Below are 27,671 nucleotides of genomic sequence, written 5' to 3' on the forward strand. Positions count from 1 at the left end.
ATTTGTTTAATGTCAGTAAATAAATACAGCACGTCTATTTGCTGTTTTAGGGGAAAAAGAAGGTGCAGATAGGTAGTTGAAAGACATTATTTTTTTATACCAAATTAGGAAAAAAAGAGGTCTCTATCTTCGGCCACTTTTTTTCTTTTTGAAGAAAACTGGCCCTGCGCTAACACCTGTGCCCATGTTCTTCTACTTTATATATGGGATGCAGCCATAGCATGGCTTGATGAGCAGCGAGTAGATCCCAACCCCGGATCCAAACCGGCAACTCAGACCGCCTACGCAGAAGGCGCGAACTTAACCGCTACCCACGGGGCTGCTCAGCCACTTTATTTTATTTTTCTTAACAGCTTTACTGTGGTATAATTGTTGTTTAGATTATTTAAATAAGCATCACTCCAGTAAAATCCATCCGTGTGGTTCTTTGCTGGACCGTCACAACGCAGCTCCTCACAGGGTTTAATTACAACCAGCTCACAACAGTTCCGTGTGTGGTACCGGAACTACAGACGGCAGAGAAAGCAACCAGATTCCGGACGAGGAACTCCCGCCTCCCCGACTTCCGGTCCCGCCCTTCGCATCGGCACGACGGGGTGTGGCCGCGGAGCAGAGGGCACGGTCAGGGCGGGACTTCCGGCTTTCTTCCGGAGGCAAGGAGCTTACCCGGGGTGCGGGAAGGTTTGAACCGGCGCTCTTTCCTGTGCTTTCTCTCCGGGCTAACAGCTGATGCAGCCGTCGCTTTCCCGCTCTTCGGACTTGACGGAGGTTTCGCCCAAAACACTCTGTGTGACCTTATTCCTCTGCGGTTGTGATTGTTTTTCTTTCATCAAGAAACATCACTTGTTGGTAATTTGTCAAATTCAAGGAATAGCCCCCCCCGAGAAGCAGTCGCGGGCAGGCGCAGACGCCGCGGGCGAGCATTTTGGCAAATTAAAGACAGGGTCCGTTGATTGGCCTCATTCCCAAGACTTTTAAGCTCAGAACGGCTGTGTGAGTGCAAGACCTTGGTTGTTGTTTTGATGAGGGTTTTCTGTAACTAGATACTGCATTTTGAAAAATGAGGTTCCCATGGATGTCAAAAACAGACTTGTGGCTTTTTGATCGTTAAACATACTCTGGTGTAATGTGTTGTGTGGTGAAAACACAAACAGAAATAAGGCAGTAGAGAGGAGGCTGAAAATGTGGGTTGGAACCAGATTATGGCTTTTAGTGATGCGCCAGAAACTTTAGACATTCCACTGTTTCTTGTGCATGCTTTCTGTTTTTAAAAAGACCTTGGCCAAAGATAGAAATCGTTTTCCAATAGGTATTAGAAAATAAAAGTTTTCCGTCTGTGTATCTGCACCTTTTTTTCCCTGAAATAGCAAGTAGACATCTGATATATATATATATAGCTGCAATATAAATACATTTATTGCCATTAACATTTATTGCCATTTAACAAGTATGTAAACAAGTGATGTAAGGCAGTTGGTATGGTCTGGGTTGTGGAAAATTACCTATAGCAGCAATACTGGAAATGGATTGCAGAGGGGAAAAACTGGAGAAAGGTCCCAGACAGTTGCACGAGTTGAGGGAAGAGTTGATGGCCTGAAACAGAAAAAGAGGAGCCAGGTTCATGAGAGAGACTTACAAAATCAACAGTACTTGTTACAGGGGTAAGGAGGGGAATAGAGTGAGAGTCAAATTCTGCTAACATTGGCTGCTAACATTGAGTTGCCATAAACTCAAATTGCAAATTCAGGGAGAGCAAGAATTTTAAAATTCACTTATTTATTCGTTCACCGTTAAATAAATATTTATTCCACCCTTGTTATTTGCCAAGTATTGTTTTAGTTGCCAAAGATACAATTGTGAATAGGCAGAGGAGGTCCCTGCTCTGATTGAGTTTATATCTGAGTGGGAAAAGAAAGAGAGCAGGTGAATAAATAGACTCAGTTTTTATAGTGATAGACGCTTTGAAGAAAAGAAGATGAAATGGATAAAAAGTGATTGGGAGATTGTTAGGCACAATTTTAAGTGAGACAGTCAAGTCAAGCCTTTGAGAAAGTGATATTGGTGCTGAGATCTTACTGGTGGCAAAGAGCCAACCAAAGTGATGAGACAATGAAAGGACATGCTAGGCAGGAAGAACAGTGCAAAGGTTCTGAGATGGGAAAAAGCCTGTGTTAAAAACATTAAAAAGGCCGGTGTAGCTAAAGTGTCCTGAACAAGGAGAGAGTTAGGAGATGACATTTGAAGAGGTAGATGGGGCCAGATTGTGTAGCTGTTGTAGGCTGTGGTTAGGAATTTGGATTTTATTCTAAGTGCAAATGGTGGTCTATAATCCAGGAAGTAACCTCATTTTTATTTTAAAAGATCCGTCTGGCTGCTGTATGTAGACTGGACTTGAGAGGAAAGAGTGAAAGTGAAATTAGGGGATAATACAGAAGTCCGCTTTTGGTGCTAGTGCTTCAGTTCCATTTTAGTCATGTTGATTTATCCATGGGACAGGGATGTGAAGAGAGGTCTAGCAGGCAGCCGGAAGCTTTGGAAAGAGGCCAGGTAGATTTGGAAGTTCTCTAGAGAAAGAAAATACTTGAAGTCGTCTGAATCTCCTCAGCAGAGACCATATGGCTTAATACTATATTATAGTACATATAATATTAATATTATATCCTGACATATTCAACAAAAGATTATAGACCATGTCATATGTAGCTAATTACATACATTGAAAAGGGGTAAGATTTTTTTTAAAAGGGAGGGTGGGCATAACAGCAACATGAGTGAATATAGTAAGAAAGGATGAAATGGGAACTAAGGTCAGTCTTGATGAATCCTTCTTCTTGGTGAAGAAAAGAAATGATTAAAAACAGAGGTAGATGTAGGGGAAACCATGGCAGCCTTTTCTTTCTTTCTTTCTTTAAATAAAAGGCAGAGGAAGAGAGAGTTTGGTGCAAGGGAAGGTAGACAATGCTGTCACAGGTTGACCAGTTGAGTAGGATGAAGGCTAAAGTCATTGGATGTAGGAAGACGTTGGTGACCATTGTGAAACGATTTCAGTAGAGAGATGGAGGAGAAAGCTGAATTGCAATGAATTGAAGATTAATGGGAAAGAAAGTGGACAATGAGTGGATACTACACTTGAGAAGTTTATTAGTAAGAAATCTGGGTAAACTGGGGAAAGTGATATTTATGGAAAGTTATTTTTTTCTGTCAGGTGAAACTTGATCACCTGAGTGGTGGAAGGAGATAATGTCCTAGAAGGGGATGAGGTTAGCATTAGAAAGGAATCATAAGATTTGTTGAGCTCCTACAACACGACATTTGTGATACTGGGCACTGTCATATGTGTTGTCTCATTTAATCCTCATAACAATCCTGTTACTATCCCCATTTTACAAATAAGGAAACAATCTGAGGCTTAGAGCTGTGGAGTACTAATGGAACCCAACCCTCTAATTCCCCTTCAGTCATACCTATATGGAAAGCACAGGTGAAGATACAGAGTCATTTTACAGGTAGAGAAGAGGAAATTGGATTCAGAAATAAAGATGAATCAAAGACACTAGGAGATTAATTAGCTTGCTTAGTAGTGACATGGAGCTACTTCCATAATGCCAGGCTGGGGCGACAAAAAGCCAGGTATTTGGATTTCTTTTTCAGTGTTGTTTCCTCTTAGTTACTTTTGGTCTGCCTTTTGCATGCATTACAAATGATTTGCTGTATTCTTATTGCGATGGAATTTGTTCTTTGAAATGAGATACTGAGCACATAATTTACAGAAATTAAACTTCAGGAGAAGTAAAGCTGCTAAAATTATAAAGACAGTTATAACTGGGTGGGCTAGCCTCTCCCTCTAGGTTATCTTCCCACACAGGAGTCCGTAAATCCCAAAGGGTTAATCAAGGCATTAGTTACAAGGGATGTTAATTTCAGATCATTTAACAGTATGTAGTAAAATGATCACATTTTCTCCAACTAAAGTAAATGCAATGGCAATGTGTTTTGCTTATATTCTTAGAAAATGCATCCATTTATTTTGATATAACTTGTGTACATTAAGAGAACCATTTGGGCAACTGTGTTTCCTATTTCCATCAGTCTTCACCTTGGAAGGACATTTTATCCATAGTCATAGTAATGGCAGCTGAAGTGCGAATGGTGCTTTATGAAGATGATTCAGTGCAAGTACAATATGTTGATGGTTCCAGACTGCAGCTTTCTCCCTGTGGCTCTGAATTTTTATTTGAAAAGGCACCTCCTGTTTCAGCACATCCTTTGGAACAACCAGAAAGAATTCGCCAAAGGACACACTTTGTTATTAGCACTTACCGAGTAAGTAAACATGACACTTAACTCTTAAACAACAAATATTGTTGAGGTGGCCACAATATGGAAAGTAATTAGTATTCTGGACTACTGTCATTCTAAATTGATTCTCAAGTTAGTTTTTTTTGTGAGGAAGATTGGCCCTGGACTAATATCTGTTGCCATTCTTCCTCTTTTTGCTTGAGGGAGATTGTCACTGAGCTAACACCTCTGCCAATCTTCCTCTGTTTTATGTGGGATGCTGCCACAGCATGGCTTGATGAGCAGTGCTAGGTCTATGCCAGGGATCCAAACCTGCAAACCCAGGCCTCTGAAGCAGAGTGCATTAACTTTACCACCAGGCTGGCCCCTCAAGTTTTTTTAAGATTACATTTTGTATTTCTTTTTTGTAGGAGCAATTACAGCGAGCACTAGATTTTCGAAACTCTTCTGCTACTTGCCCTTTTTTATCTGACAGCATCATACCTTCTGAAAAAAAAAAGGTAATTTTTTAAACTTCATTTTTATAAGTAATATTTGAGAACAAGTAATTAGAAACAGGTAGTTTAATATTTAGTATTTTTCTTCATGACACTTGGGAATAGACACATTGCTATAGAATGCATAGGCCTATATATTACACCAGACTTGGGTGTTTTTATGTTCTGTATATTGATTGAGACACAAAAGTTACATAGTTCATCTCCCTGCCTTTTTCTTTATAGCCAAGGATTATACTCAAAACTTTTCAGATTGGTGACTTTTTGATTCTTGGAGGTGTCAAAACTAAGAAACTATGTGGCAAATTTTAGTAGGTTGTGTGTAGTTATTTGTTAATGTGCACTAGAGATGTGTAGTTACTTATGGGTATACACATTTTATTCTTTTTTTTGAGGAAGATTAGCTCTGAGCTAACATCTGCTGCCAGTCCTCCTCTTTTTGCTGAGGAAGACTCGTCATGAGCTCACATCCGTGCCCATCTTCCTCTACTTTATATGTGGGACGCCTACCACTGCATGGCTTGACAAGTGGTGCATAGGTCCACACCCAGGCTCCAAACCAGCGAACCCCAGGCTGCCAAAGCGTAACAAGTGAACTTAACCACTGTGCCACCAGGCCGGCCCCTATGCATTTTATTCTTTTCCTAAATTCTACTTTGAACTTTTAGGAGTAATAATAATAACTATCATTTATTGAGGGTTTACTGTGTGCCAAGAACTAGGAATGATATTAAAAATATTTAATAACACCAGTACGGCATGGGTACCTGCTGATCGAAATGGATGTCCAACCAATCAGAACAGGTACATTGGCTGGATATAAGCCCCTTTTCCAGGAAATTTTCTAAGTGGCAAAGTCAGGATTTGAACCCAGCCTGTCTGACTCTGAAGACTGTCTTTAACCACCTTCTGCCACCGTTATGTTGTTTGCCTGTCTACTGAGTAATTTTCTAGTATATTGTCTCATGGCAAAGGAGCCATGAAAAATTTTAAGCTGTGACTTAGACAACAAGGCTGATTTCCCCTGTATCTTTTGAGTAGCTTTATTCATTGAAACTCCGTAGCTTGCTGCTGATGCTGCCTTAGGATTAGTAGAAAGTCTAATTCTAGAAGGGAACTTTCTTAAATGACCAACCTTACAAACCAGCTTTGCCATCAGTGAATACTATACTAACATCTGTACACATAGATAGCACTGTAAATTTAAGACGCTTTCTTGACAATAGTTTTTATAAATTTAAGGTTTTATATAAATGGAAGTTGAAATGTTTCACTGTTGGCAAGATTAACTGATTAAAAGACCGTTATGCGACACCTACTGTTTTTATCTTATATGAAAAGATACGTCAGGCACTGTTAGCTGTTAGGAGTCTGTGTGCTATTGGTCAGGATCAATTTACCTTTGAGTAGTTCAGTTTTTTTAAATGTTACTCTTTTTTCTTTCTTTAAAGATTTTATTTTTCCTTTTTCTCCCCAAAGCCCCCTGGTGCATAGTTGTGTATTTTTAGTTGTGGGTCCTTCTAGTTGTGGCATGTGGGACGCCGCCTCAGCATGGCTTGATGAGCAGTGCCATGTCCGCACCCAGGATCCGAACCGGCAAGACCCTGAGCTGCTGAAGTGGTGTGTGCGACCGTAACCACTTGGCCATGGGGCTGGCCCCTAAAATTTTACTCTTTAAGTCACCTGGAATTTATTTCATTCCAGCATGCCAGGTGCTATCTAGGACAGATACTTTATCCGTGGTATTCTGTTTAGTCCATGTGATAACCCTTTACTATTTCCCAAATGCTATTCAATAATTTCAGTACTGTTTGTTAAATAATTCTTCCTTTCCCCCTTTGTTTTGAAAAGCTCATGTTATCACATGTAACACTTTAAGATATGAGTGGTCTATTTCTGTGTTCTCTGAGTTGTTCTGTTGAAGATTTTTATGCTAGTTCCATACCATTTAAGTTATGATTGCTTTTAATATAGTGCATTGTAGTGCTCATCTTCCCTCGTTTATGTTCTTTTTCAGAGTAGACTTTTGGGAGAGTCTGGAAATCTATTCATCTCTGATTCAGTGTACATTTTAAACAAAAATATTTCTAACACTAAATATGATCTGAATGATTTTTTCTTTTTCTTTTCTCTCATTTTTTGTCAGTGTGTATGTGTTTTACATATTTTTTTCTAAATGAGATAATATTATCAATATCAAACATTCTGTTGAAAATCTTGTATAGGTTGACACCTGGTTCTCCATTTTTCTTTTCTTTTCTTTTTTTTAAAGATTGGCACCTGAGCTAACACCTGTTGCCAGTCTCCTTTTTTCTTTTCTTCTCCCCAAAGTCCCCCAGTACATAGTTGTATATTCTAGTTGCAGGTCCCTCTGGCTCTGCTATGTGGGATGCTACCTCAGCATAGCTTGTTGGGCTGTGCTAGGTCTGTGCCCAGGATCTGAACCAGCAAAACCCTGGGCCGCTGTAGCGGAGTATGAGAACTTAACCACTCAGCCACAGGGCCAGCCCTCCATTTTTCATTTTATCTGATTGTAAACCACAAACAAAACTTTGAGCTCTCTTACACAATGTGTAAGTATCAAATGTTTGGGAACATTGAACTGTTAACAGAAAATACTCACCATCTCTTGTTTTCCCCTCAACTCAGCGTATCTTCATTGACGTCTCAGAAGTGAGATGGCCCAGTCTTGATACTGATGATGGCATGATACGTATGCAGAGTGGCACCGTGAAGATATCATCTTTAGACGGTCACGCGTACCTTTGCCTGCCCAAATCTCAGCAAGAATTTACAGTACAATTTTTGTGTAAAGTAAGCCAGAAACCAGACTCATCTAGAGTATTGTCAGAAAAAAATAATCAAGCCAAAAAGGACAAACCAGTTGAGAAAGCAGGCAAAATCTGTACTTATGGAAATTTATCAGGACAGAGACTGAAGAATAAAGAAAATGAACTTCATTGTCAGATCTTGAAACCCAGAGATCCTTTAGAGAAGAAGAGTTGTGTAAATGGAACTAAAGGGAGGGAGGAGCTGCCCTCGTCTGGTACAAAATACACATGTGTGTACACGTGGGTAAAGCAGTGCTGGTCTGTGGCCTCCTGTCCAGAGGAATGGAAATACCCTTTGTCTTTAGCACTTCGTTTTCATAATAAAATCAGCAATATGTCTAGAATTGATGTAAATATCACTCAGAGTGGAATTTTAACTTCTGATGTTTCAGAAGAAAGAGGAAAAGAGGTTTCTGTTCTTCCCAGAGCCCTGTTACTCAGCTGTCCTGCCCCACACCTGCACAGGTAATGAAGAATGACTTATTTGTCATAAAGCTTTTGTCAGAACTAGTCCTTACCTTAGGGTAATTTTTCTTGCTAAATCATCTGATACCATTCATAAAGGAAGTTCATTCAGTCGATCTAAAACTTTGCTTATAACTAGTAGTAAATAATTTCCCTAGTTAGTGTGTTGCTTGTGTTTCTTACTCTGTCCATGCATTGAATGTTGATGGAAGGCTATACGCTTGACACTTTGTAAGGCACAGAGAATATAAAGATGAATAAGACACAGGCCCTGCTTTCTAGGAGCTTAGAGCCTAGTGAAGGTCACTGTTGCTGAAAAGATTATTAGAGTGTGGTAAGTGATGGCATAGGGCTCTGTGGGAGCTAGCACAGAGGAGTATCAGCTGCTGCTCAGTGGAGCCCGTTACCTTGGTTACTTGGATCTGACAAGTTTACAATCGTGGGTTCTTTCTTTCATACCTTTCTCAGAGGCCACCCTTATCTTTGGTTAACTGATTATAAATATGTCCATCTTCAAAAGGGGTAAACATGGAGAGGCTTCTGGAGGGCTAGGTATAAACCTTTTATCTCCACTAATTGGTGAATAACCTAATGCTTATAGATTTGTGACATGAACTTTGTGTAAGTAGTGCAGTAATACTGGAGAATAGCTAACACAAAGCACTATGTGCCAGGCCCAGCTGTGCTTTGCCCATTTGACCCACATAATAATCCCATGAGGCAAGTACTATTATCATCCCAACTTTGTAGAGGAACCTGAGGCACAGAAATGTTAAATGCCCTGAGCAAAGTCCCACCGCTAGTCCTTGTAGGATTGGGATTGATCCCAGGTAGTCTCTGAGTACCTGTTTGTTATTTAAACAAAACATGGGAATGATTTTCAGGTTTGTCATGATCATCTAGTTAAAAGTGGAAATTCCAGTATTATAAGTACACATCAAAAGAGATTCATGCTTCTAAATTAACTACTGTTAAATAACTTGCCACTGGCCTTAGATTGAAATCCATTATCCTTAAACATGGTTGAACAGGCCTCCTGTTATCTGGTCCCTTCCTATATCCATAATCCTCCACCCTCTCACTACTCTTGCCCTCTTGCCTCTCACCACTCTTGCTTTCCCAACTCTTGCTGAACTGGACTTCTTGCAATCCTTAGAGTGCTTGCTCTAAGCCTCTCTGCACCTTTCTTCTGCCAGGAACACTCCCTTTATCTCTCAGCTCGCTAGCTTATGCTTATTTCCACATCTCAGCATAGGCCTTACTTCCTGAGGGTGGTCATCCCAAGGCAGGATTAGGTTCTTATACAATCCCGTAGCATCTAGGAACTCTTTCTTTATGCTCAATATTTACTATTTAATGTCCTTGCTAGATAGGAATCTCCATTGAGGGCAGTGACCATGTCAGCTTTTTTGGGTGTTATATCCCCAGTGTGAACAGTACAGTGCCTGGTTCACCATAGATATTTCAGTAAATATTTGTTGTTTGAATCCTAAATTTTAAAGTTAGTGAAACTGTTAATTTAGGTAATTGTGCTGATATTTAATAATGAGATTATTGAAAATACGTGGAAAAATAAGACATTTTTAAATTTCATTAATATGCTTTCATATTCATTTTTACTTTTCTTTGATCTAACAAATTAAGCAAGAAGTAAATTTGTTACAGCAGCACTGTGCAGACTTGTAAAGGTAATTTTGTTGAGCAACCAGAATCAATAGTTTGTATTTTGTCCTTCACAGGTGGAATTTTTGTGATTCGCTTTCACAGAGACAGTCTGAGGAAGAAGAATATTCCTATCCTGAACCAGTGAAAGTGGTTTGGTACCAGGGTATTACATATAGGTAAGGCACCTGTGTTGGAGTGGGAGCTATTTAGTGATGTTACAGAGGGGATGGGACTAGCCTTGCAGACAGACTCCCAAAGAGGACACAGTTTTGTCAGGGCCATTGTGCTCCTGTGTTTGGTCCTGAGTTTTACAGGTCTCAAAACTTAATTTTATGAGGGCACACAGGGCTCTTGTGACTAATTCACATTAACCATATTTTTGTGATAACTCCAAAGCCAGTGAGGGTTTACTTTTGCTAGTGAATGAAATACTCATGTCAGTTATTTAGGATACCCCTTCCAAGCATCAGTGGATCTAGTTGTCTGAATTAGTCACATCAGAAGGTTGCCTGTTGAGCATGGAATTAGAGAAGGTAGATAGCCTAGGTGGGTTTCGGCCTTCATTCACACAGCAAATATGCATCGAGGGGCTGCTCTGTGCCCACACCATTGCATTGTATTATCCCTGCCCCGCTACGAGTTACACCTCTGTAGTGACTGGAATACTAGTGTGGGCCAGACTCAGAGTTTTACTTCCATAAATAATGCTAGAAGAGCACTGTGAAATTTTTGTTTCTTGGGCCCTCCTTTTTCCACATGAAGACACACTCCCTTCTTAAAATATATTCTTCATCTGTTTCAATAAAATTGGCTTGGCTCAAGTTTTTATCCTTTCAGTACCCAATACCTTGATTATGCCTGGCTGCTCCAGGTACAGTCAATCTCTTAGGGATGGCTCCTTTTACATAAGCCTAATCTCTTCCATCAGCTATTGATTCTTCTTGTTTCATTATTAAAGAATAATCTTATTTTCAGGTTCTGGAGGTGTCATATTTAACTCCTATGCACTGGGCATTGTTTTAGTGACTATTTTGTGCCAGCTACTGTGATTGGCAGCGAGGATATCAGGATGATAAGACAAGATGCCAACTTCCAGAAGCTGAGCTTAATTGTTGAAATAGATGCATTAACCAATTCTTGTTTGTTCTGTTTATCTTTTGCAAAAAGATTAATTTAGCTGGTTGGGGTGCAGAGTATGAAACTATTAGCTTTTCTATATAGGCCAAACCCCATACTTCTTTGCTTTTTCTTTTTATAATGATTGCCTTCATGTATGTTTTAATCTCAATTAGAAAAAAAAATTTTTTTAATGATTATTTCTCTGCCTTAGACTTACCCATAAAAATGTGAACTCAATAGAGATTTATCCTGGAGATGGATCTATTTTCAAATCAGAAGGAGCATATTTTGGGAATTATTTTACATATTATTCCATTCAAGAAGGATCAGAAGAGGTAAGCTGACAATGAGATCTCAGCTTAAGAAGATTTTTGGTATATAGCTGTTTCTAAATAATTCTGAATATCTATGAGAAGTTTGATCTATATATATCATTACTTGCTACTACTCCAACACTGGCACAGTAATTATTAACCACCGTATTTTTACTGTATTCTCATACTGTTTTCTGTCATCCATTTGCCTAAGCAATTCGTGTTTAAATCAGAAGCTAAATTTCTTCTGTCATAGAATGTATCAGTAGAAAACACTGAAACCGGCAGCATTACTTTGAATCAATATCCTTCTTTGAATTAATATTTGCACATTAAAAAGCACATTCTTTTTTCCCCCACCATGTCATTGTTTGCACATTTTAAATACCTCGTAATTCCTAAATCTCGATCATACAACTACAAGTTGAACAAGATTGTTCTCTGTTGCTGAAAACAGTGAAACATAACATGATGGATTTAATATATCAGACCAAAATGTAATAATGTGGATGTTTTGTTAGTGAGTCTTAATTTGCTGGTTCCATCTTGACATTGGCATCCACCCATTTTTAGGGATCTCCATAGTATTGCATGGCTTGGCTTTGCAGGATGGAACATAAGTATGTTTTCTTTCTCCATTAGAGGGTGGAGTATTTGGGTGATGAGATTATCAGAGTTGCTAGGAAGAAGAGTTAAAACTAGAGCAGATTTTTTTTTTTTCTTAAAGATTGGCCCCTGAGCTAACAACTGTTGCCAATCTTCTTTTTTTTTTCTGCTTTTTTCTCCCCAAATCCCCCAGTACATAGTTGTGTATTTTTAGTTATGAGTCGTTCTAGTTGTGGCATGTGGGACGCCACTTCAATGTGGCTTGATGAGCGGTGCCATGTCCAGGCCCAGGATCAGAACCACGGCCGCTGAAGTGGAGCACGTGAACTTAACCACTCGGCCACGGGGCCAGCCCCTAGATTTTTTTTTTAACTATGGAAAATTTCAAATATGCGAAAGTAGAAAGACAAGTAAACAGACTTAGTACATCTTCCTGGAGGTTCAGTTTTACTCAAAGGTGTTGGGGGAAGGGGTGAAAATTTTTATACTGAAGCAAACATCATGGAGTAGAAGCATGAGCTTTTGGGGTAAAACACAAAATTTCCAAACACGTTGTGCCTTTGTGGTGGGCTGCTTTGGGCTTCACTCTCACATGTCTGTGTTCATCACATTCCCTCTCCTCTGTCTACTTGAGTGAAAAGATTTAGAAACAATTGGCTGTCTTTTGGGGATAAAATTGTTTGCTTCTTACTTTAACCCATACTCCAAAATAAATTCCAGATGGATTAAAGAGCTAAATGTAAGAAAGCAAACTTTATGATGCTTAGAAGAAAATACAGAAGAAGAGTGTTTATGATCTTGGGTGGGGGAGGCCTTCTTAAGTACAATACAAAAAACCAGAAAGCATAAAAGTTTGATTAGCTGGAAACTTTCAAACTTATATTAAATTTTAAATATTTAACTTCTCTTAAATTAGATAAAGTCAAAAAGAAAAGCAAAGGGCTGAGAGAAAATATTCTACACTATAAATCAGTAATAAAAACCCTAATAGAAAAATGAGTAAAGGATAAAAATGGTGAAGCCACAGAAAAGGCAATATAAATAATCCATAATATTTGAAAACATGTTCAACTTTACTACTTGCATCAAAGAAATGCAATTAAAAGAAATGAAAATGACATGACGTTTTTCACTCTGTGGAAAATTGTCGAAAACTAAAAAGGTGGGTAATATCTACTGCCAACAAGGGTGTGTGGAAAGGGCTGCTTTCATAGTGTCGGTTGGAGTGTAAATTGGTTCAGCGTTCATGAAGGACAATTTGATAATATCAAGTAAAATTGGCCAGAAATTCTTCTAGATATCTATTCTAGAAAAATATTAGCACATAAATACAAAGAAGCATGACCAAGGATGTAGGTAGTGGCATTGTTCATAGTAGCAAAAAACTGGAAGCAATGTAAATGTTCATCAACAGGGAATTGGTGAAATAAGCTAAGGTGATCAGATTATGGGAATGCTCTGCAGCAGTTTGAAAGAATGAGGAAGATGTAGAAGCTTAAGAGGGAGAGCTTGACAGATCTCCAAGACACTGTTGAGTGAAAAAAGAAAGTTGCATAAGAACATGTAGAATGATATTTTTCGGGTAAAGAACAAAAAACAGACCCCAAACCTATATATTACCATATATTATACACATGTTAATGCACAGGGAAAGACGTATGCAGGTATACACTGAACTGAAGTGGTTACTTTGTGGGAAGAGTCTGGGATTTTGTGAGGGAGGAAGAGTCAGGAGGGACTTAAATCATATTTGTTGAACTTACTTTTTTTTCCCCAAGAGAAACATGTTGAAGTTGAGATGTCTTTGTGATAAGCAGGGGAGAAGCCCAGTAGAGACGTAGATATTCAAGTCCACAGTCCAGGATAAAAGGGGAAAGACTGTTGTTTGAGTACCTACTATATACTAAATTCTGTCCCAGGTGCATTCTTTACGTGTTATAGCTTTAATCCTCAGGACCGTCTGGATTGGTAGGTAGTATCCCCATTGCACAGATTGTAGTCACTGAGGCTTTCAAAAGGTTGTATAACCTGCCCATCATTATAGTTAGTAAGAGGCAGACCTGCAATTTGAGTTCAGATCTTCTGACTTTGTAGCCCATCTTCTCTCAGTGATGGTGAAGTATGGGCTACACTCTCTTGAGGTTCAAATCAGATCTCTGCCACTTCTTAGCCCTCAAGCCTCAATTTCTTCACCTAAAAAATAGTCATTAGTAGTTCTTATCTTTCAGAGTTATTTTGAGGGGTAAATGAGATCATACATGTAAACTGCATAGCACCTAGCACATAATATTTGTTCAATAAATGTTAGCTGTTGCTACTATGATTTTTTTTTTTTTTGAGGAAGATTAGCCCTGAGCTAATATCTGTTGCCAATCCTCCTCTTTTTTGCTGAGGAAGACTGGCCCTGAGCTAACATTTGTGCTCATCTTCCTCTACTTTATATGTGGGACGCTTACCACACCATGACTTGCCAAGCGGTGCCATGTCCACACCCAGGATCCAAACCGGCAAACCCCAGGCCACCAAAGTGAAACGTGCACATTTAACCACTGAGCCCCCGGGCCGGCCCCCACTATTATGATTTTTATGAACATAGCTTTGGACCCTATTGGAATCACCCAAGAAGAAATCAGGAACTCAGAAGAAAAGGCTGGAAACAGTTCTGGGAAACTCTAGCAGTAAAGAGTCTGAGAAAGAGGAAATTCAGAAGGAATAACAAAATAATTTTTTAAAGTTCAACACCCTGAGCTTGTAAATAATATTGTCTTCCATAAACTGTAGCAATAATTCTTCCCTTAGTAAAATATGACAAAATTCTATATTCATTCAATTAAAATAATTTTTAACCTATATAGCCAATTTTGTTGTAGTTGTTGTCTAAAGGGAAAAGTTTATGTGGTAAGTTTCTTGCTAATGTGTAGGAAAATTAGTTTGGTAACCATGTTAAGTATAGCTAAGATAGAAATTGGGCAGTAAGTTATAGGCTATTAGAATGAAACTTTTGAATGGGTAGGAGAAATAGGAAAATGGAAAAGTATCATAAAATACCTTTAAAAATGTACCTTTTATGGGCTTTAAGTTAAAATAACTGCTTGCCTTGTCACTATGTAAATATGTATTTCAAGAAAGAAATAACTGTAATGGCCAAAATTTATAATTAGTGAGATTTTTTCATTTTAAACTAATTTTCAGAGAGAAGAGAAAACATATTCAGTAAATAACCTTCCTCCAGATAGACCAGGAAGTCTGTTCTCTGTGCGTTCTCTAATTAAACAGGCAACCAGGTAAGTTCTCCACCTTCAACTGAGTCAAGTGTTATGTGTCTGAGATCTTGATACATTTTCTAGTGGTTGGGATAAGATTAAGAATTGGTAGGTACAGTGGAAATAGATGTCTTTGGTAAAATCTATCAACTTTTCTAATCTCATCATTTATAACATAAGGTAGTCACTATATCATTATAAGAGAACTTCTGGCTTTGAAAGTTAAAGTTAAATATGGAGGAACATCCATATATGGTGGGCAAGTGCTGGTAGGAAGTAAGTGACTTTTCTGTGGGTAAGTGTGGCATCATTACTGTAGCGTGCAATCAGGTTGAGGATTTGATGATACCTTTCAAATTTTCATTTCTTTATTAGCCTCAGAGTAATAAAGATTTCTAGAGTGTACAGAAGATGAAGTGTAGTTTGGTTCTTTGGCTCATATGTTTTTTTAATTCTCCTAATTAATCAATCTGTAGCACCCAAGAGAATGAAAGTGGATTGTTGAATTAAATTATTTATGTTTATAAACTTATGTCTAAGCAACTTCAAAGTGGATTTGAAGGAGCGGAATTTGTCTTTTGATTTCACACCCCCCCCCACTCTTAGACTATGCTAACCCTTTCAAGGGCTGCGAATCTATTACCTCTTCTAAAGGAGCACAGGAAAATGCTATTTGGAGTCATTTCATTCCTAAAAATTAGAGGAATAACCTTAACTAGGTACGATTAGCACAAAGGGAAGCAACAGGAGTAGTTCCCCTCTAAGGGCTTAAGGATTTCTGGAAGAAAAGCAGTCTGGACTGTTTCAGTGGAAATGAGTTACTTGCCTACAGTGTTGTATGGCATTGAGAATGGTTTGCTAGAATTGGAAAAATGCCATTATTTGCAAATGTTTAAGTAGTGTTTTTCATGTTCACAGAATTCTTCAACATTGTGCCAAGATGAGGCTTTCTTTAAGCCATAACTATCGTGTATGCTGCTGGAAAATGGTATCTTAAAATTATTTCAAAAGCAGGATATTTTTAAATTGTTTTACTCTTTGCATACATACTTCTAAGTTCAAATTACTTTCATCTAAGTCATGAGAAATTCTTTGTAGCATTAATATTGGTTTGTTCCGGAGAATATCCACTTAATAGATAAACACTGCAAAATCAGGCTTTTATGTTATACTTTTATTGTATATAGTTTGTTTTTGTTTCTTTTTTTTTAACAGGGGGGAAGGGCAGGGGAGTTGATTGAATTTGAAGTATCTTTTTATAATAAACCATGATGTTACTGTATTCTATTCTATTTCCCTAGCTGTAAAAGTAAATTCTTTAATTGTGATTTGGAGGAAGTGGTTCTCAGACTTTGCTTTCTGTAATTTCATTGTAAACCTATATATTGCTGTAGTTGCTAATTTTTGTTTATGTTCTATGTAAAGTTCAGAACAGAACGGTGAGTTTACAAAGATCTTAGAACTTAATCTGCTTGTGATAGACTCTTTTGGGTATCCACTTCTGGAAAAGTTGAAACATACATAAGGATTCCACAATATTCAACTTCTGAGTAAGAATCTGAGGTTGCCTCAGAGTTCATTAATCATTTAAATCTTATTAATGGATAACTATTTCCCGCTATTTTTATTTACTTGGTTTTAGGTACCTGGGATAAATGATAGCAATATACTGCCTGTGCTTTTGAGAGAATCTCTCATACCCAGCGTGGGAAGATTTCTTGCATACTCCGATGACAAAGTACATGCTATCTTTTTAGATGGCGTTACTCTAACCCTAAATTGGAATTTTGCCTCTTTTACTGAAAAGGGACAGGTGAGTGTACTTCAGACTGAAATACATTTTTTATTGCTTTTTAATCTGTGGAAATAGTGTTGTACTTTGTTTTCCTTGTTCTATCTTTGTTTTTTGAAGTATAAAATCTGTCAAGAGGCTTTACTGATCTCATTGGATTTCTAGCAAAAATTAGAAAAGTGTGACAAATAGTATTTTATAAAGGTAACTCCTTAGAGAGAGAGGGACTAGTACTTTTTTGCTTTTGATAATTATCTATATAAGAGTGGTGGTTAAATAATACGCATATCCCATGTAAAATATACCTTTTAAATTAGTCAAAATAAATTTTTAATGATTTATCTACTTATTTTTTTAATTGATAAGTTAGAAAAGGGTTTTGTTTTGGGTTTTTTTTTCAGTTTTAGAATGATAAAGCTTACCTTTCCTCCTTGCTTCTTAAGGTAAATCGAGGCCTCCAGTTAGGTTGGTGTAAGTTAACTTTTCCTGATGGACAAGATCAGTTAATTCAAGTTGAACACCCTGGACCTTATGAAAGGTACTGCAAAGCAATTTTTTAAATTATTTTCATGTTAGTAAATAACTTTTAATTGACAGAGAGGAAACATAATAAACATTATTTACATGTTAAATCTTTTTTTAGCTTTTCCATGTGGATAATTTGAATGAAGTCATTTCAGCAGGTTTCAAAGTTTATAGTTATATTGGCATCTAGCATAACTAAATAGATCAGGTCAGCTTTAATCATTTCCATTTTTATTCAAGTGATTTTTCAAAATGAATGTATTACAGATATAACTGGTCAGCTCTCTAAACCAATTAACTAATTAATCCACTAACCAATTTGAAATAAGGTTTGCAAGCACAAATAAACTTCCATATATTTCTATAAGGTGGAAAGAAATTAGCTGATGGTGGTTCTTAAATTGGAGAAGAATCTTGAAATCAGCTTTTTATGAATATGCTTTTTCTCTTTTGGTTTATGTAATTTGTTATAATTATTGCACTTGTGATATTCTTGACATTTTAGTGATTTTACTTGAGAATCTTCACAAAAGAATTGCTTTCTTATCTCTTGAATTTATTTTTCTATTGAGATTTATTGCATTTTGGTCGAAATGCTGCAACACTCGTTGCTAGTTTGAATAATTTACCCCCAAAAAATAGTGTCTTTAGAAAACATTATTTTTTTTCAGCCAATCACTTTATTTTTTTTTAATTTATTTTTTTTTTGAGGAAGATTAGCCCTGAGCTAACTACTGCCAATCCTCCTCTTTTTGCTGAGGAAGACTGGCCCAGAGCTAACATCCATGCCCATCTTCCTCCACTTTATATGTGGGATGCCTACCACAGCATGGCCTGCCAAGCGGTGCCATGTCCGCACGCGGGATCAGAACCAGCGAACCCCGGGCCGCCGAGAAGTGAAATGTGCAAACTTAACCCCTGCACCACCGGGCTGGCCCCTCAGCCAATCACTTTAGATCGTTCATTTTATTAAACTTGATACTTGTTTCGTATATTCAGTCATTTACATATAATTGTATATGTATGTGTATGCATTAATGGATGTTTTCTGGTTTAAGTTTTGGAAAGCAAATGCTCAGTTTCATATATGTAAAGACATTTTTATGATAAAATTTAATGAAACTCATTTTATTTTGAAAAACTAAAAGGAGAATTTAGACATTTGAATTTGAACTTTGAATGAAATCCAAGTATCACATTTGCTCTGCTTCTTAAATCTCATCTTTATTAATCATGAACGTGGGTAAATCACTTTATTCTTGAAGACTGAGGATAACTTGCCTTTTTTATTTCCAATGAAAAAGATGCAGAAAATTGCCCGGTAAATACCTTACTTTAGAATTCTTTTCTTTATTTCTTTTTTCCCCAAATTGTCTTAATGATTTTTTCATTTTTTGAATACTTTTATAAATATTATCCAAGTTCATTTTCAAATATTTATTTGAATGTATTCAATCTAGATATGTGGCAGCAGTAATATTGTGGTGCAGAAGACTGGCGCAGACTAGTCAGAGAGAGCAGCCCAGACGTCCCTCATCTTCTATTCTTGAAGAAAATTGGTATTTATATATTTTTTAAACTCAATCTGTGTAGAAGAGCCAACTAATACTCAAATATTACAATGTCAAATGGTAAACTCGAAGGCTTTTTTCCCAAAAAACTTTCTCGTAGTTAAATATATTTAACTCCTATAATGTTTTTGATAGCTTAAGCTTGAAAATAATTTATCTTTAATCAGATACCTAATTTATTACATTTCATCATCTTCTATTTCCTCTGAATGTCAGAAGACTGCATTGAAAACTTCATATCAAAATGGGTGACTTTTAATGTGATAAATTCATCCTGAAAACTTTATGGAAAAATTTAAAGGAGTTTCTTTAAAATTTTAGTAATATTAAAGGAAATAAAATGTTGACTAACACAATAAGCTTTCAGAAAAAGTTGATTTTTAAATAATTTCTATTAATTATCTCCCAAAAATTAATTGGCAAATCAACAAGTAAAGCAAGTATTTTAGTCCCTCCTGTGTGCCTTTCACTGTGCAGGGGACTAGAACTGGGCTTCAAAGTGATAGTTAGGGAAATTAAGACATTTTAGGGAGGAAGCAAGGACAGAGGTCAAAAAAAAAAAGAAAAGAAAGGGTAAAGGATATTGTGACCTGTGGAGATAGTGAGAAGATAGTTTTTATGGAGCAGATGCCATTTGTTCAGGTGTAGTATGAGTTTTGACAGATAGGAATGGATTTCTAATCAATAGAGAAGTTCAGACTTGATGGAATTACAAGTTGCTAAATAGAAAAATGACAGGAAGCAAGATCATTAGAAAGGTTAGTATCACTGACAGTATAATCTCCAATGATATATTGGAAAAGAAGGATACCACGAACAATTTAGGAAGCTTTAACGTAAGTCGTGTCTTATTATAGCTTGGTGAAAAAAATACAAACATTAAGCCTGACTCTTATCACCTTTTCATTCCTAAGTTGCTTAGAGAAAGAGGTACAATCAGTAGGTGTTGTTTGAATAGTTCAGGTATCTTAAGGATCCAGCTTTCCAGATCCCTCATTCTTCAGCTACAGCTGTTTGGCAGCAGAAAAGTTGTCCAAGTAGCTATTGAAAAACATAGTTGGGAGGAAAGAGAAATTGCACATGGCTGTAAAATTGGTCACTTCATCATTGCTTCGCTGGCAGGGTTTGTAAAATGCCAGCCTTTTTATATGAAAGCTTAGAAGAAAATAACTGTCGGAATACACTAAAAAGTGAGAGTGAGAGAAGTGAAGACGGGTGAAAGCAGTTATGGGTGGAAGCAGAGAGACAGAGGGATTGAGGAGGAGTAGGGAGGGGAGATACAGCCGCTTGCAATTGCTCCATGCCCCTTGCAAAGCCTAAGACATCTCTATCTTGTCAAAAAGAGTATGTTGAAGGAGGAGAAGAGATTGTGCTATAAACAGCTACCTAAATTGTATTTCAGTATTTTTTTCAACTCACCTTCTATCATTAGCTTACTGATTCAACTTTTTAGTAGGGATGCTAGTCAAAAAATACTGCAGAAGACATTTCATAAGAAGATGGTTCATGGTATGAGCAACAGCATTAAAGGTAGTTTGTATTGTTGCTTACACCCAGAAAAATGAGTAAAAAAAAAAAGGTATTTTGCAGTGATGAACAATCAACAGGCCTTGGAGTAAGTCATATCCAAGTCTTTACCATGGATGCTTAAAATGATGAAAGATCTCTTTCATTCTCCGTGCATAGGCTGGAGTAAGAGTAAAGAGTGCAAGCTGACAAGTGCAAGAATGTGGTCCATTGTATAAAGCAGACAAGTCATCCTATTATGAACTGTGAAGAAGACCTTTCTAGTGACTTGAATAAAGAGATGTGTTAGACATTGATATCCTCATTAATTTTGTAGAGAGCTAGTCAAGTTACTCTAGTTTCTACTTGTGTGCCACTGCTCATATTTTCGTTCTAGCTTGATGAGGAAAAATACAAAGAACACACACATAAGAGGTTCTGCTGGAGTTGTATACATTCAGCCCTCTACCCCATACCAGTTGCTCCAATATCTGTTTCTGTGCAACATGGTAAGAGCTAATGTTCATATGTTAACCCTCTGAGTCAAGGAGAAGAGAATGTTTAGTATACTGTGCTTAATAAAATGATGAAATGAGTAGGTTGTCTATTCCAGAAGAAATTTAGTAGAAAATAGTTATGTTTTGACACCTAATTCAGCTGTGTAAAAACTTGGTCCTCCAAAACCATCCATTTTCTGAGAGTTCCATATAAATGAGGTCTTACTAGATGTGCACAGTACAGAAGAATAAGAAAAGATCCTTTCTACTGAAAGAGACCATCTAGGTATGAAGATCAGAAAATTAATTCAAGAGAGGACATTACAAATGAGTATATGATTAATTAACATAATGCTATAGGAATTCAAGGACGGAGAGGACACTTCTTTCACAGAAGTGATGGGATTTTAGTAGGTTTTTAAAGTTTGCGTAAACTTTGAGGAGGAAAGTAGAGGGTATGCCAGGTTAGTACTAAGAAGTTGTAGCAGGAAGGCCCATTACCTTCAGATCAATACTTGATTCAGAAGTCCTTGAGGCGGGGACTTTTATTCACTGGCCTTACTCATTAAAAGCACTCAATAAGGATCAGGATCAGTTGAGTCAAGTTGACTCGTTGCTAAATAAAGCCAATATAAAGGGAATTCTTAACTTCTAGGTTCTTCTGTCTAAAATTCTAAGCTTTATGAAAAAAAATCAAGTATGCCTATTTGAAATATTGTGGATATAAAGGACTCACTCAACCAGCATGAACTTACGTTTTTTTTGTGCACAGGTCTGTGGCGTCTGAACTTGAAAAGATACAGAAGTTTAACTGTATCCTTTGAACAGAATGTATTGTTCTGCATAATTACTCCCTTTCCAGTCTAGGCTTAATTCAAAACTCTGTATATTAATTCATACATGCATATTGTGGAGCTTTACTGAATAATGTTTATGATTGTAATTTAAGATGTATCTTGTCTATAGAAAGTACATCATGTTAACATTTATACTTTTCATTGAGTTTAAATTAGGCAAAGGACAGTGAGCTAGGGTTAAGGTCTCTGGAGACTTTTTCACTTATGTAATTATACTCTAACTTGTAACTGAGACCTATATTTGACTTGCTTTTCTTTTTTCCTTTTTTTTTTAAGGATTTTTGTTATTTTTTATTTTTTTAAATTTCAGCTTCATGAGGTATAATTGACAAACAAAATTATAAGATATTTAAAGTGTACATCATGTGACCTGACACACATATATATTATGAAAGGATTACCCTGTCTCATTAGTTAACACATCCATCACCTCACATATCCAGCCCTCCCCTTCCCTTTTCTTTTCGTGAGAACATCTGAATTCCACCCTCCCAGCAAACCTCAACCATACAACACAATGTTATCAGCTGTAGTCACCATGTTATACATTAAATCCTCAGACCTTATTCATCTTCTAGCTGAAGCTTCATACCCTTTTATCACCCTCTCCCTACTTCCCCCACAACGCCAGCTCTTGGCAACCACCATTCTGCTCTCTGTCTCTATGAGTTTGACTTTTTAAAAAATACCACATATAAGTTACATTGTGCAGTATTTGTCTTTCTCTGTCTGGCTTATTTCACTTAGCATAATGCCCTCAAGGTCCATCTCTGTTGTTGCAAATGGCAGGATTTCTTCTTACTCATGGCTATATACTATTCCATGGTGTGTGTATATGTGTATATATGTGGGTGTGTGTGTGTGTATATATGTATATCTTCTTTATCCCTTCATCCTTAAGGGACACTTAGGTTGTTTTCACATTTTGACTATTTTGAATAATGCCATGAACTTGGGAGTGCAGATCTCTCTTCAAAAGTCTGTTTGATTTCCTTTGGATATATACCCAGAAATGGGATTGCTGAATTACATGGTAGTTCTATTTTTAATTTTTTGAGGAACTTCCATACTGTTTCCCATAGTGGCTGTACTGGTTTACGTTTCCACCAAAGTACACAAGGGTTCTCTTTTCTCCACATCCTCGCCAACACTTGTATCTCTTGTCTTTTTGATGATAGGTATGAAGCTCAGAGCTGATATCTCATTGTGGTTTTGATTTGCATTTCCCTGATGATTGGGGATGTTGAGCACCTTTTCATATACCTGTTGGCCATTTGTATGTCTTTGGGAAAATGTCTATTCAGTACTTCTGCCCATTTTTAATCAGATTTTTTTTTTTTTGCTTTTGAGTTGTATGAGTTCTTTCTATATTTGTATATTAACCCCTCTTCACATATGATTTGAAAATATTTTCTTCCATTCCACAGGTTGCCTTTTCATTTCGTTGATGATTTCCTTTGCTGTGCAGAAGATTTTTAGTTTGATATAGTCCCATTTGTTTATTTTTAATTTTGTTGCTTTTGCTTCTTGTGTGAAATCCAAAAAATTATTGCCAAGACTGATGTCAAGGAGCTTACTACCCACAACGTTTTCTTCTAGAGGTTTTGTGGTTTCAGGTCTTATGTTTAAGTCTTTAATCCATTTTAAGTTGATTTTTGTGTGTGCTGTAAGATAGGGTCCAGTTTTCCCAACACCATTTATTGAAAAGACTATCCTTTCCCCTTTGTATGTTCTTGGCTCCTTTGTTGTAACTTAATTGACCGTATATACATGAGTTTATTTCTGGGCTCTCTATTCTGTTCCATTGATGTATTTGTCTGGTTTTATGCCAATACCATACTGTTTTGATTACTCTAGCTTTGTAATATAGTTTGAATTAAGGATGCATGATGCCTCCAGCTTTGTTCTTCTTTCTCAGGATTGCTTTGGCTATTCTTTTGTAGTTCCATACATATTCTAGGATTGTTTGTTCTAGTTCTGTGAAAAATGCCATTGGAATTTTTATAGGGATTGCATTGAATCTGTAGATTGCTGTGGGTGGTATGGACATTTTAATAATATTTGTTCTTCCAGTCCATGAGTATGGAGTATCTTTCCATTTATTTCTATCTTTTTTAGTTTCTTTCTTCAGTGTCTTATAGTTTTCAGCGTGCAGATCTTTCACCTACTTGCTTAAATTTATTCCTAGGTATTTTATTCTTTTTTATGTAATTGTAAATGGGATTGTTTTCTTAATTTCTCTTCCTGATAGTTTGTTGTAGGTGTATAGAAGTGCAACTGATTTTTTAATACAGGCATACCCCAGAGATATTGTGGGTTTGGTTCCTGACCACTGCAATAAAGCAAATATTGCAATAAAGCAAGGCACGCAAAGTTTTTGGTTTCCTAAGTGCATATAAAAGTTAGGTTTGCACTTGGACCAGCTGGTGGTGTAGTGGTTAAGTTACACACTACACTTCAGCAGCCCAGGGTTTGCAGGGTTTGCACAGACCTATGCACTGCTTATCAAGCCATGCTGTGGCAGGCGTCCCACATATAAAATAGAGGAAGATGGGCACGGATGTTAGCTCAGGGCCAATCTCCCTCAGCAGAAAGAGGAGGATTGGCAGCAGATGTTAGCTCAGGGCTAATCTTCCTCAAAAAAAAAAAGGTTTACACAATACTATAGTCTGCTAAGTGTGCAATAGCATTATGTCTAAAAAACAATGTACATACCTTAATTAAAAAGTACTTTATTGCTAAAATATGCTAACCATCATCTGAGCCTTCAGCGAGTTGTAATCTTTTTGCTTGTGGAGGGTCTTGTACAAAATGCAGTTATCTGTGAAGTGCAGTAAAGTGACGCACAATAAAATGAGGTATGCCTGTATTGATTTTGTATCCTGCAACTTTACTGAATTTGGTTATTAGGTCTAACAGCTTTTTGGTGGAGTCTTTAGCATCTTCTATATATAACATCATGTCATCTGCAAATAGGGACACTTTTACTTCCTCCATTCCAATTTGTATGCCTTTTATTTCTTTTTCTTGCCTAATTGCTCTGGCTAGGACTTCGAGTACTATGTTGAATAAAAGTGGTGAAAAGGGGCATTCTTGTCTTATTCCTGATCTAAGAAGAAAAGCTTTTAGCTTTTCACCATTTAGTAGGATGTTAGCTGTCAGCTACTCATATATGGCCTTTGTTATGTTGAGGTACATTTCCTCTATACCTGGTTTGTTGAGAATTCTTCTGCATCTATTGACATGATTATATGATTTTTATTCTTCATTTTGTTAATGTGGTGTATCACATTGATTTTCATAGGTTGAAACTTCTTTGCATCCTTGGAATAAATCCCACTTCGTTGTGGTGTATGATTATTTTAATATATTGTTGAATTCCATTTGCTAATGTTCTGTTGAGGATTTTTGCATCTGTGTTCATCAGGGATATTGGTCTGTAATTTTCTTTTCTTGTAGTGTCCTTGTCCGGTTCTGGTTGTTAGGGTAATCCTTTGTAAAATGAATTTGGAAGTCTTCCCTCCTCTTCTGTTTTTTGGAAGAGTTTGAAAAGGATTGGTATTAATTTTTCTTTAAATGTTTGGTAGAATTGACCAGTGAAACCATCTGATCCTGGGCTCTTGTTTGTTGAGAGGTTTTTGATTAGTGATTCAATCTCCTTAACTGTAATTGGTCAGATTTTCTATTTCTTCATGATTCAGGCTCTCTAGGTTGTGTTTCTAGGAATTTACCCATTGCCTCTAGGTTGTCCAATTTGTTGGTGTATAATTGTACACAGTAATCTCTTATGATCCTTTGTATTGTGTGGTATCAGTTGTAATTTCTCCTCTTTCTTATTTTGAGTCCTCTCTTTTTTTCTTTTGGTAAGTCTAGCTAAAACTTTGTCTATTTTCTTTATCTTGGAAAAAAAAAACAGCTCTTTGTTTCATTTATCTTTTCTATTGTCTTTTTACATGTGCACAAGCTCCTTCCAGGGAGAGAGCTGGTAACCTGGAACAGGCCAGAGGGAGAATGTGGAGATGTCACCTGCCAGCCTCTGGGGAGAATTACACTCAGCTCCTAGATGTGTGCTAAATTAGAACCCTGACCCTCAGGCAGCAGCTTTTAAAGTATGCAGATAGGCCTCTTTTAGGGAAAGACTGGGAAATGAGTGTTTCTGTCTGCTCCCGCTGTGCTGAGTCCTGGGGGAGGGTCCCAGTGAGTCCTTGCAAACCCATTAAGAACTGTTTCTTTGTTAGCTATAGCTTGTGGGTCTCTTGGACACAAGCCCTGTTGGCTTTCAGAGGTAGGTGTCTTGGAGGCCCATCCCTCAGGTGGAAGTCTTAAAAGTTGGAGCATTAGATGTTGGATCCAAACCCTTTGCTCCTGAGGGAGAAGCTGGGAGTCGTGAATTCCCTCCTGATTGTATGTTGCTATGCTGGGGCTGGGGTTTATGGCGAGAGAGCATCTCAGCCTTTTCTACCTGTTTCAGTGTGGGTATTTTCTCATTTGCCAGATGTATAGAAGTTGCCCAGGTAGTTCCTGGATTTCTTTCAGAGGGAACTGCTTCACGTGTAGCTGTAGACTCGGTGTGTTTGTGGTAGGAGGTGAGTTCGGGAGCCCTCTATGTTGCCATCTTGTATAGGACCCTGACTTCTTTTTCTTATGAAACCTTTGTTCTGTGCATTCCCACCCATTCATCTAAATTTCTTTTATCTTGTGATTTTTCTGTAATCCTATTCATATAATAAAGTAGCTCTGCAACAGAGGACAGGTTTTTCACTCTAGATCTTTTTTAAGTTAAAAAATAACTACACAGATTGTTTATAGTCCTATCACCCCTACTTTTGTTCCCTTTTATTCCTGCTTTACTTCTTCACTTAAACGTTACTGAGATTTTCTTTTATTTCCTCCCTGTCACCAAACCTCTATCCAAGCACACACACGTACATCCTCTTTCCTTTCCCCCTCTTATGCTGTAACCATTTCTTCATCTATAAGGGTAAACTTGATAAGTGCTGAAGTCCCAATTCTATTAGGAATCCAAGAGATCTTCCTTCCAATGGAAAAATATTTTAATATGAAGGCCAGGCTTTCTGAAATTAAAAATACTTATATAATAAAAAATGTGGGGGAACGATCCTTAATTAAGCAACTTAGTGTTATTGGAGAATAGTGGTATCCTAAACCAGACTGCTAAGAAGAAAAATGAACAGTCTTCTGATCAGTATGAACCAAAATCTTCAGAAACCGTGCTAGAAGTTAATGAAAACAGAGTATTGGCAGCATTGAAAAAAACCTCTGAAATCCTTCAGGATATTGACTGTCTTCTATCAAACTCTAAAAAGTGAAAATGGAATTATTACAATATATTATTAAACCTTAAGGATGTTGTTTCAAGTAACTGGTACAAAGTTACTAGTAAGCCAAGAAGTTGTATATATTACTTCTGTACAATGATTATATGATAAATGGCATTTAACTTGGGAGATCTTTTACCTAACTTGTAAATTTTAAAATATTTATTTATAATATACGTTATTAATAAAGAACTTTTGAAATTCTGTACAATTTATTTCAGATTTATGAGAAAAAAATTTATAAAATTATAATTGCTGTTTTATCTTGTAGAGCATTCATTATTAATCTTCAAGATTTTTTTTTCATTTTTTTTAATAGGCAGAATTGTGTGCATTTGGTCATTTGGTACTTAGTCTCTCTATTCCAAGCATTTTTCAATAGACCTATAAGAAGAGAATTAGATCTTAAGAAAAAAAGAAAACTTAATGTAGGTAATGCTGCTTCAAGCTAAGAATCGAGCCCTTCAGCAAAGACTAAATAGTATCTGAAGTGTCTCATGAACCAGATATTTTCACTTCTTTTGA

The 27,671-nt window shown here is 37.0% G+C and overlaps 1 protein-coding gene across 4 annotated transcripts; it reads left to right on the top strand.

The window, feature by feature from the left end:
- Window positions 1-560: 560 nt before the first annotated feature.
- C20H5orf34 (chromosome 20 C5orf34 homolog) lies at window positions 561-27,354 on the top strand. 4 transcript variants are annotated; one of them, XM_070587624.1, is made up of 14 exons: window positions 561-849; window positions 3,507-3,630; window positions 4,090-4,323; window positions 4,710-4,799; window positions 7,446-8,092; window positions 9,832-9,933; window positions 11,088-11,211; window positions 14,989-15,080; window positions 15,978-16,047; window positions 16,702-16,872; window positions 17,295-17,389; window positions 18,837-18,935; window positions 21,723-21,763; window positions 26,947-27,354. In XM_070587624.1, exons 3-14 carry the CDS (start codon window positions 4,129-4,131, stop codon window positions 27,135-27,137), a joined length of 1,917 nt encoding a protein of 638 aa, XP_070443725.1. In that variant the 5' UTR covers window positions 561-849; window positions 3,507-3,630; window positions 4,090-4,128; the 3' UTR covers window positions 27,138-27,354. The 4 variants fall into 4 exon arrangements, with proteins under 4 accessions (XP_070443725.1, XP_070443726.1, XP_070443724.1 ...); XM_070587625.1 differs by having other exon boundaries at window positions 589-653; XM_070587623.1 differs by lacking the exon at window positions 3,507-3,630 and having other exon boundaries at window positions 589-993.
- The last annotated feature ends 317 nt before the right edge of the window (window positions 27,355-27,671 follow it).

This window comes from Equus przewalskii, chromosome 20 (genome assembly GCF_037783145.1).
Source record: "Equus przewalskii isolate Varuska chromosome 20, EquPr2, whole genome shotgun sequence".
NCBI lineage: Eukaryota > Metazoa > Chordata > Mammalia > Perissodactyla > Equidae > Equus > Equus przewalskii.

Coding starts and splice junctions, on each gene's coding strand:
- C20H5orf34 (XM_008541401.2), top strand. CDS start 730: ATGCAGCCGTCGCTTTCCCGCTCTTCGGACTTGACGGAGGTTTCGCCC. Junction 16,048..16,701: donor GTGTATGCTGCTGGAAAATG/GTATCTTAAAAT, acceptor ACTTGGTTTTAG/GTACCTGGGATAAATGATAG. Junction 18,936..21,722: donor TCTATTCTTGAAGAAAATTG/GTATTTATATAT, acceptor TTTTGTGCACAG/GTCTGTGGCGTCTGAACTTG.